Source organism: Thalassophryne amazonica, chromosome 23, assembly GCF_902500255.1.
Source record: "Thalassophryne amazonica chromosome 23, fThaAma1.1, whole genome shotgun sequence".
NCBI lineage: Eukaryota > Metazoa > Chordata > Actinopteri > Batrachoidiformes > Batrachoididae > Thalassophryne > Thalassophryne amazonica.
The window spans coordinates 7,562,504-7,572,914 of record NC_047125.1 but is presented as its reverse complement, the minus strand read 5'-3'; the positions used below and the strand labels follow the sequence as shown (position 1 = coordinate 7,572,914).

At 39.9% G+C, this 10,411-nt stretch overlaps 1 protein-coding gene across 1 annotated transcript; it reads right to left on the bottom strand.

Moving 5' to 3' along the window:
• Positions 1–3,443: 3,443 nt before the first annotated feature.
• On the bottom strand, positions 3,444–9,432 carry zgc:92664 (uncharacterized protein LOC436695 homolog). The gene is given in 5 exon segments (XM_034165011.1): positions 3,444–3,566; positions 3,568–3,593; positions 5,936–6,165; positions 6,377–6,471; positions 9,071–9,432. Coding segments are annotated over 5 exon segments (495 nt in total). The 5' UTR covers positions 9,092–9,432.
• Between the last annotated feature and the right edge of the window lie 979 nt (positions 9,433–10,411).

The window sequence follows — 10,411 nt, the reverse complement described above, 5'->3', positions numbered from 1 at the left end:
CTGCATTCATGTTTCCCTCAATCCTGACTAGTCTCCCAGTTCCTGCTGTTGAAAAACATCCCCACAACATGATGCTGCCACGACCAAGCTTCACTGTAGGGATGGTGCTGGTTTCCTCCAAACATGGTGCCTGGAATTCACACCAAATACTTCAATCTTTGTCTCATCAGACCAGAGAATTTTGTTTCTCCTGGTCTGAGAGTCCTTCAGGTGCTTTTTGGCAAACTCCAAGTGGGCTGCCATGTGCCTTTTACTAAGGAGTGGCTTCCATGGATTGCTGCAGATGGTTGTCCTTCTGAAAGTTTCTCCTCTCTCCACAGAGGAATGTTGGAGGTCTGACAGAGTGACCATCAGGGTCTTGGTCACCTCCCTGATTAAGGCCTGTACTCTTCCCCAGATTTGTGCCTCAAGACAATCCCATCTCAGAGGTCTACATACAATTCCTTTAACTTCATGCTTGGTTTGTGCTCTGACATGCACTGTCAACTGTGGGACCTTATGTGTAGACAGGTGTGTGTCTTTCCAAATCATGTCCAATCAACTGAATTTTCCTCAGGTGGACACCTGAGCACAATTCAGAGTTTCACAGCAAAGGGCATCAATACTTATGTGCATGTGAGTTCTTAGTTTTTTATTTTGTACTAAATTTGTAAAAAATCTTTTTTTTTTTTTTTGTCACATTGTCATTATTGGGTAAACTTACAGTTTTGCACCAAAGCATGCAGAGTAGTGGAACCACGTTTTCGAGGCACGACCCTTGAAAACGTGGTTCCAACTTGGCCTTAAGTGAGAACTGTTTGTCATGATTTCTGATATTCTCCATAAAATGCAGTGACAGACAGATGAGCCCACCCCCTGAAAAACAACAAATGACAATAAATACACAGCAATAAATACATTTTGTAGACATCTAAGTGTACAAATTACAAGGACAAATAAAGAGTTGCTGTCTGCTGGACGTCTGGGCTTGTTGCAGAGAATTTTATCATCACATGCATGATTAAAACACAGTGATGACATGACGAATGTGGATTGTTTCACTGTAGAACTGAAATAACGTGTGTGTCCGTGCTGTTATTTCACTACAGGTGGACCCCTCAGTGTCTCCTGGTCACGTGGACGTCACTTCTGCTCCCATCTACTGTTGTTTTTGAAAAGGACACTTTAACAGCTGATAATTAAACCCATCATCACACTGAATTAGAAATAAACTAACGTATGTGTCAAAGGGAAGGTTTTTTTGTCAGATATTGCAAGTTTAATTTGGAGTTCACACATTTCTGAAAGTGCAATGCCTTGGACATTAATGGGGACTTTTGCGCAGTCTTGGACTTTAATCCTTTGATCTTGTCTGGGGATGAATAGACGGGCTTTGGCTTGAGGATGAATTGATGTTTTATTGCTATAAAACTGAAAATAAATTTCTTGTGCCCCTTTTTGCTTTATGACATCACAAAGGCCACATGCCCTCCTTTGTTGTTGGGTTTACTTGCTTAATGCTCCATTTTTTTTTCCGGTTATTTTATTTTCTTCTACACAGCCCTGTGTTTTTCCCCAAAAGTGTTCAGACTTGTTTCTTGTTGGTTCGTCCAAAGTGATAAAAATGTGTGTGTGTGTCTGTGCGTCGGGCAGTAGCAGCACATCATTACTGGTGTCTGTCTTGAAATGACCAGTACGATATGTGCTGCTCCAGTCAGACACACGCGTCTCTTCAGCAACAAGGTCAAGCACGTCCTCTAATCATCTTTATTTAGAAGAAACATAAACTGGTTGGTTTACAGAAATATGTTACATTGTTAATAAAAATCAACAATCTATTGTTTTTTACATTTATACATTTTCTATAATAAACCTAAGCACACAATAGAAAAAGCTTCTCAGCTTTTATGGAACGTTTCACTGTAAATACATAAAAATCCAAACATTTGGGTTGACGTCCGACTAGATCACTAATAATGACATGCATTACTTAAAGAAAATCAAATTCAGTAAATTTGATACGCATTACATAAACAATTTAACCAGCAAAACATTTCAACACAAATACCACAGTTTGTTGTCATTTTATTCTTAATTCAAATTGACCCAACTGTTCTATGTGGAAGATAATCTGAAGATGTTATATAACCAATCAGATCAATAAACTGTGCCAACATGATCACTATTCTTTAGAACGTATGTCCTTGTAAATTTGGTGTAATATGTACGCCCCCTACTGGTTGTATGAAGACCACGACATTTGACAGCCCTTACTGGATGTTTGTTTAAATGCCCGAATCTTTGCAATTATCTCGATAAGATTTACTTCCTGGACTAAATTAATCATAACATACATTTATTATTAACAAGTACAGGTCTTTAATAATTTTGTGTAACTTCTATCAAAATAAAAGCCAGTGGGGAAGAAATTATATGAAACCTCGTATGCTTTGTGGATTTAAATGTTCATATTAAAATAAACCATGTAACTACATATAAAAATGCTGTCTTCTTGTAAACTATTTTGAGTTCTACCAACTAAAGTTGCCATACAAATGGGTTTCATCTGTTCAGATGTTTTTTTTTTTAACTAAAATAAATCAGTATTTCTACAAAATCAGACGGTTTCTGGCAAATATGAGCCGGTTTCTCCTATCACAGGGGCGTCAAGTCCTTCAGCGTTGTCTTGGTGGCTTCCCTCACCCGTCTCCTTGGCGCATGCTCGCTCAGTGTTGGCAGGCCGCCTGCTCCAGATTTACTGTGTTCCTCTTTAAGTTCTTAATGATGGATTCAGCTGAAACAACTACAATATTCAGCAACTTTGCGTGTTCTTGTACATTTTACAATAAATTACTTTCCAATTTAAGATTTAAACATTTTTCTAAATATTTGTAATGATTGTTTTTTCTAAAGTCATTAAATCAAAATTATTCATAACCTGAGGGGTGACTTCATTTTATTGGTTCTCACGGTCAGAAATGTGACTCCTGTTTTCTCCCCATTTACATTTTTACAATAACGAAAACTGTAACGACTGTAAGTGTTTTTGTTTTTTCAGATGGAGCAGTATTGCAGTAGTGGTTGGGGTTAGAACCCTGGGTGGAGCAGTCCCGCGCAGTCACCGAGCGAAGAACGCCACAGGTAAGGAAAGGTCAACGTGCAAGTAGTGGAGGTCACTGGGATTCATGATGAGGCTGGAGTCCAGGTTCAGATTATCTGAAATAATGCAGAAAAAGAGTAAAATCAGCAGAATAAAGGTGCAGTCGAAAGTAAAGCGTCACGTCTGTGATCGGCTCGGTGTGTTTCTGGATGACGGCCCGATGCTCACGCTGTGCATCAGAAAGCTGACATCATTTTTGTCCAATTAGGTGATGAGTGAATGAGATTCACATGCTCATGGCACCACACCACCTCAGAGTGGCGCTGTTGCACACAGATTTTACGATGCATGTAGAGTGGCTGTGCTACAACTTCAGCCAATCAGAAATGAGGAACATCAGCATCACCTTCTCAAAGTTGTTGAGTTTTTTGGAGTTGGATCCCTCGCTGATTCCCTCGATATCCACCAGGTCACTGTTGACATCGGAAGTCATTCAGAGCACTGAGGGTCACATCTACACACACACAGCAACTGTTACACAACGTACATACATGTTCTTTAAATTTAGTTTTCTTCTTCCAGAAATGACAGAACTTCATGTCTACTCAATATTTAACTGCAATTCTGATGAAAGCCATCAGAGGGGCTGACACAAACTGTGCACAGATCTGAACAAACATGATGACTTTTAATGACGTCATCATGACACCATTTATACCAATCGATCACAAATATTGTCTTAATCAATATGAACTTGAGGATTGTCTCTCGAGCCCTATTGGTTGCAGAGACATAGCAGAGAAATAAGGGCTGTGACCCACTTCAGTACACTAGAAGCTCAGGATGAAGTACCAGTACAGAGATCAAATATTTCACTTTTGTCCTGAAGGGGTCGCTGTCTGCATCTGGGTTTAAACTTGGACTGTCGTCATAGTGAAGTCTGAATCCCACACGATCCATTTGAACACAAGGTTTACACAGCACCATACTTCAAACTCAAGTTCCACCTACTTCATCAAATAATACGTGTTCACTGAACTACACGATCCCAAATCAGAAACAATAAAAAAAAATCTGACCATTTGTAATGTTACTGTCCATTACTTCTCATATTTTTCCCCCCATACTGTCCATCTACTTTTTCTGATCTAAAGCTTTAATGCTGACTTTACTTCGACATAGGTTCTGGCAAAAATTTTCATCAGTATGTCAGTTTTTCAGTCCAGATGAATGAGGGATTTACTTTACTAGATGTATTTAAGAGATTCTACGCAGAAGCGATGCCTTCTTGTTTTTAAAAGCAACCAAGAAAAAAAAAATCTAATAAATTAATCCATCAAATCTTTGATGTCAAAACATGTCAGGTTCTTCATCTGAAGCCAAATCAGACATAGCACTAACCATGGCTGTGTTATGTTGTTCAAGGACCTTGCAAATGGTGCAATCTGACATGAGCAAGTATTCAGGGAACGTGAGGATTTACTTGCAAATGACGGTAATTGGCTCATATGTTAATTTTGATTACCGAGACCAGTGTTACTGGAGTTGCATGCAGAACTGCGGCCGGCCCAGAGCGCAATACGGCAAGGAGCCAGGTGTTGTCTGTGCCCACACAAGTGCTGATCACGCTGGGTGTCTTGGCAACAGGGGTACTCCAGCGGGAACTGGCCGATCATTCAGGAGTGTGCCAGTCAACCTTGAGCTGAGCCATGCCAGTTGTGTGGAAAGCAATCATCTGAATGTCATCCAGGTACATCACATTCCAACATTAAAGCACAATTTGCAGCGAGAGCCGGTTTCCCTAATGTAAATCAGAGCCATTTACTGCACACATATTGTTGTAAAGGCGCCATCACATGATGAATTCGTTGTTTCATTCCATCAATGTTCACATCATATGTGATGTGCAAATGTATCTAACTAACATCATGGCTAGGTGGCCTGGTTCAATGCATGACTCATTCATCCTGACCAACAGTGTGGTTGCCCAGTCTCACGCTTTATTTTCATGCGCCCGTCACAAAATGAGTGACACTTTTGCGACGCGTTTTTTTAATTTTACTATTTCTAACCCTAACTCCTCCTAACCCTAACGTAACTGTCTCCCTAACTATAACCCCCCAGACCCCTTCCCCGCGTCACCCTGCATTTTGTGCCCCCATCTGGCACGAGTGCGATAAGTAAATAGTTTATTTGCGTAACTGTTCTTAATGAAACTATGCAGGCACATTTGGGCATGTGCGCATTCAAATATGTTTTCTGTTTATTTATTTTTTCTTGATGGTGAAACTCGAGCTTCTCAACAAGCTCTAACATTAAATACTGAACACAGGGTGATAATCGGGGGATTGTCTCCCTTTGTTCAGTGTTCATGAATAACATGTGACAGTTGTGTCAAAGCTGTGGAGCATTCAGTGTGTGCGCACTGCTTCCACTTCATGTTGATTCTGGTTGACAGGGTACCAAATAAAATATCTCTGCATATCTCCACGTCATCTGTAGCTCACACTGGGTTAAAGTCCTTTTCTTACGTGATCATTCCGGATAGGGAGGGGAATCCCCAGGTCCTATTTAAATACATCTACATATTTAAATAGAGGCGTGGACAGGGAGGAGTTTGGTACTTCTGCATGTGCGTGCAATTCCACGTTCAACAGGATGTACAACTGGGCATTTCACCGTTGAAGACATGCATATGAAACCTTGATGTGCTATTTGTGGTTGAAATTGATACTGACCAACAAATAATAATCTAATCTATTATAAATTTTAAATTCTGTGCTTCATTTGCACATTTCAATTCATCTGCACTTTGAGCTTGTTATTTCTTTGAGACATGCAAGTTTTTAAACTAACCTGCAGTCTTCTGTTTTTTCAGTGTGGGCTGGTTGGAGGGCAGACCCTGTAATCCTGACGCCATGACAACTGACGCTGTTGGCGTGGAGATGCCCTGGGTGGCCATGGCGACAGCAGCAGGTGACTTTTTGATAATCTTTTTAGAGCCGTCGCCAGCGGCAGGCAGCCCATCTTCATACAGCTTCCTCTTCACAACGCCCTTCGTCAGACCGCTGGACGATAGATGGGAACTAAACACGATTTAACAGGTTAAAAAGTCAAAGTGTGTGACAATGTTCCAGCTGTGAAACAAGCTGATGCAGATGTTCTGTTTCCAGGTTGGAGATTGATTTCCATGAAATAATTTGTGATGCATGCATGCATTTGTGAAACATGTACACCAGCTGTACATGTTTATTTTCCACAGTGGTTCACTAAATTAGTATCTTTTGTGTACATTACCCGGCAGGACTCGAGTCCACAACTGGGTGAAGCTGCATGGTGAGCTCTCCGAGCTTGGTGAAGGCAGCTCCTGCTGCTGAGAAGATCTCCCCCACCTGTCCAACACAAACAAGCGACAAACTGTGAGGCTTGGAGTTGTCGCAAGTATGTAGGTTCTATACAGGCTGGGATGCCAGTCCATCGCAGGTTACTTTCCCAGTCGAGCTGATTTACTGAAGGTTTGTGTGTAAAAATGCACAAACACCATAGCAAAAAAGTTCATGCTGATTTACTAGAGGCACCTTGACACTTGCACAAATTTGATCCCCACACTGCCGCGCAATTCGTCGTCTCAATGCATCCTGCTTTGTCCCACTCGACGCCACACTATATAAAATAATCTTTTCGTAGCCGATGACGTTTGCTCTCAGATGAAACCATCTCTCACCGCTCCCCGAATCACATCACTCCCCGGTTGTGTTGTGCGCTTCGTGTGGTGGAGAACACATTTTGAATCTTGTCGCAATTATATTTTTTCATTTTCATTCCTGAGTTAGATAATGTATCTGTAAAGTTATGTTTATTATAGATGTAACATTTTGTCATAATCTAATTTCCTGTTCAGATGCCCTGTGCACAATGACACGCAGTAACGTGCAGTGTTTTCAAATAGGTTGTGCAATGTTCACGACTAGTTCACATAAGTGGCACAAAATTGTTGCACGCCAGAAATTTTGAACATTTCAAAATTTTCTTTGCACACTGGCACACAGCCGTACACAGTTTACGAGTTGACTCATTGCTACGCAAGACCTGCGAGCCAGTGCGCTGATCAAATTCATGCAAGTGTCAAGGTGCCAATAACAGTGTGCACTAAGAATTGCCTCTCAAATTTGCAAAATAGTGTGTAATTCCATTTAGCACACTTACACTCATGAATATGCAATTTGGGGTTTGTCTACCTGTGTGTGCAAAATTGTGGGAGGGAACATGCAAAGGTTTGCACATACAACACGATTTATCAAGTTCAAAAGAAAATTTAGTCTGTCCTTCTTTTGCGTGCTTGAAATCTTGGCTGTTCGCTTACTGCGCTTGATAGACTGCTGTCCCAGCAGCAGAGAGGCTGCCACTGCCTCACACACAGAATAAAATCAATCAATAAAAAAAGTCAGTCACTATAAACGTCAGGCATATTTAGAGAAAAAACAGTTTACCTTGTGCTTCTTTCTTTAAGAGTAAATATCTCCATCAGGTGGACCATACTGCTGCGCTATTCTGTGCTCAGTATAAAGAACATTTTGGTGCAACTCATGATTTTTACTGTCACACTGTGTCACACAAATACACACACATGCACATTTTGGAGTCTGTGTGGGACCATGCACAGCTGTCTGCGTGCTCTTTTCAAGAGATACCTGAGAAGAGTCATGAGGTCCACGGACAGAGCTGACTGCTGGTGTCAATACCTTTGAAGGAGATCAAAAATCCAAGTTCCTGGTGCTTCTCGTCTTACTGGTTTTGTTGTGAGAGTTGGATCGTAACTTAATGTGACGACTGAGTGTCTTTAATGGGGGTCTCTTGTGGTGGTTATAATGGATCGTCCACTAAACTTTATTTAGATCACTGTGTGCATGTGTGACACATGTAACAGGCATGAAAACAAGTATCACATGGGTCTACTTCAGAGAACAGGAGGGTTTTAAATCACAACAGCATTACACTGATTTAAAGAAAGCCACAACTATCGATACGTACCGTTCACAAACTACTAATTGCTATTAGTAAAGAACTCATTATTGTTTCAACTAACCAACCCTAACCTTAGGTTTTCAGCATGAAATTCATTAGCAGCCTCCTGCAGAGCTTCAATGTCATTATGATCCTCTTTATAATCACTGTGGTTTCTGGTTTGTTATTGGATGCTGTACTTGTGGAAAAACATAACACTGTACCACATTAATTCATTCATTCATTATCTGACGCATATCTGGGTCTAGGTCGCGGTGGCAGCAGACCAAGCAGCTCAACCCACACTTCCCTATCTTCTGCCAAATTCTTCAACTCTTCCAGGTGGATTCCAAGCCTTCTGGGAAATATAATCCCTCCAACGTGTCCTGGTTATTCCCTGGGGTCTCCTCCCAACTGGATGTGCCTGGACCTAGTTAGGCAACTAGAGAGCATCCTCACCACATGCCCGAGCCACCTCAGCTGGCTCCTTTCAATTGGGAAGAAGCAGCATCTCTACTCAGAGTCCTTCCCAGATATTTGTGCTTCTTCTCGAGTGCAAGACAAGATACCCAACAGAGGAATCACATTTTCTTTGCTTGTGTCTGTGACCTTGTTCTTCCGGTCACCACCGGAATTCTTGACCATAGGAGCAGCTAAATCGAGAGTCTCGCTTTTCAGTTTTCTGATTTTTCTGAATGCATCTCTGACTATTCATTAAACATTATTGTCTGATGGCTTTTGAATTTCGGAGTTTGCACTTTAATTTACAGCATAGAACACTGATTTTAATCAAATTTATTTACTTCTTTTGTCTCTATTAATTTGAATTTAAAAGAGAATAAGTTTATTCTCAGTTTTTAAAGCTCGCTGTGACAGAAACCTTCGAAAAGCACCGTTAACTTCTACGTTTTTTAAAACAAAACACTATTCACACTGAGCAACAGGGATAAACACAATTGACAAGTTTTCCGTGTTAAAATGACTTACTTTGGTGGAGGCGGAGGTCATATTCAGTGATTTGAAGGAGACACCGCAGCTGCTAAGATGCTAACAACTGAACAGCTAGCTAGCATTTAGCGATACACTTGATGTAGCAATACAGAGGCTACCTGATAAAATCTACTTTTTAGTATTAAACGTCTAGCATTTTCACAGTGCACTGGATAACTAAAATAGCGTTTAAAAGCTTCATTTTCTTGTACACACTCGCTGCCTGCGCTTTCGTCACGTGACTCGGACAAAAAGTATAAAATCGCTTTAATTTTTCTTTGTTTCTTGTCCAGTTGCGGTGTTTATTATGTTGCAATGCAACACTTTAATGCTGAAACTAAAAGAACTGTTCGTGTTATTTAACATTAAAATGTGCAAAAAGAAAAGGCAACTAGAATGTTTGTGCTACGTTCAGGGTCTCCTCGGAAGAAAGGAAATTGCGTCCGTGGATAAAACAATGAATAAAAAGTTACTTACAAGCAAAAAGTCCTCAGCTTTTTAGTCATTCGTAATTGTTCCATCGATGTTCACTACACAACAATTAGGCTTGTACGTTGCGCATCTTTATAGAGCCTGCAAAAGCTGTTATACAGAATAGAACTCATGTAATTGTAGTTAGGTAGAATGTGACAAACGGTCAAACTGTTCAACTCAAAGATGCAAATTATAGTTTGAGTTATAAGCAAAAAAAAAAAAAAAAATCGTATTAAGTATTGTCTAAATTGTGCAGATGGAGGCGCTGTTTTCCCAAGCTCCAAATGACACGGAAAAATATTAAAAATAATGATTCCACATCTGGATCTGGCTACAAAGTTAAGAACACTGAGTGCATTTCGGTTGTAATTATAATTATGTAATTATGGCTCCGCAAGGACTGAGGTCGAACTTCATTAAAAAACAGACAACGTCCGTTTGGTGCATTAAGCTTATTTTTAATTTTTTTAAATCATTTTTTATTTTTGTATGTATTTATTGACGTTCGTCAAATGCACTTTTGTCCAACTATTTGTGATTTTATTTATTTATTTTCCCCTTTTTAAAAATACCATTTTCACAATATGTATTTTGGAAATGTGACAAATGTTTTGATGTCTTTCTTTTTTGCACTATACATGTACATTATACTTTGTAAAACATTGCTCTTTTTGACTAATTTAGAATTGTAAAAACTGTGGAAAATCGCTAAGAACCTTGATTAAAAGTTGGTAGCAGTTGTAAGAATCTGATTTCACTTCAACCATAAGACAAACGACACTTTCTGGTGTCGAGTTAAGTTGGAGATAACTATTATACTTTTATGTAATATCTTTACAGTCTTTTACAGTAAAATATTTTTAA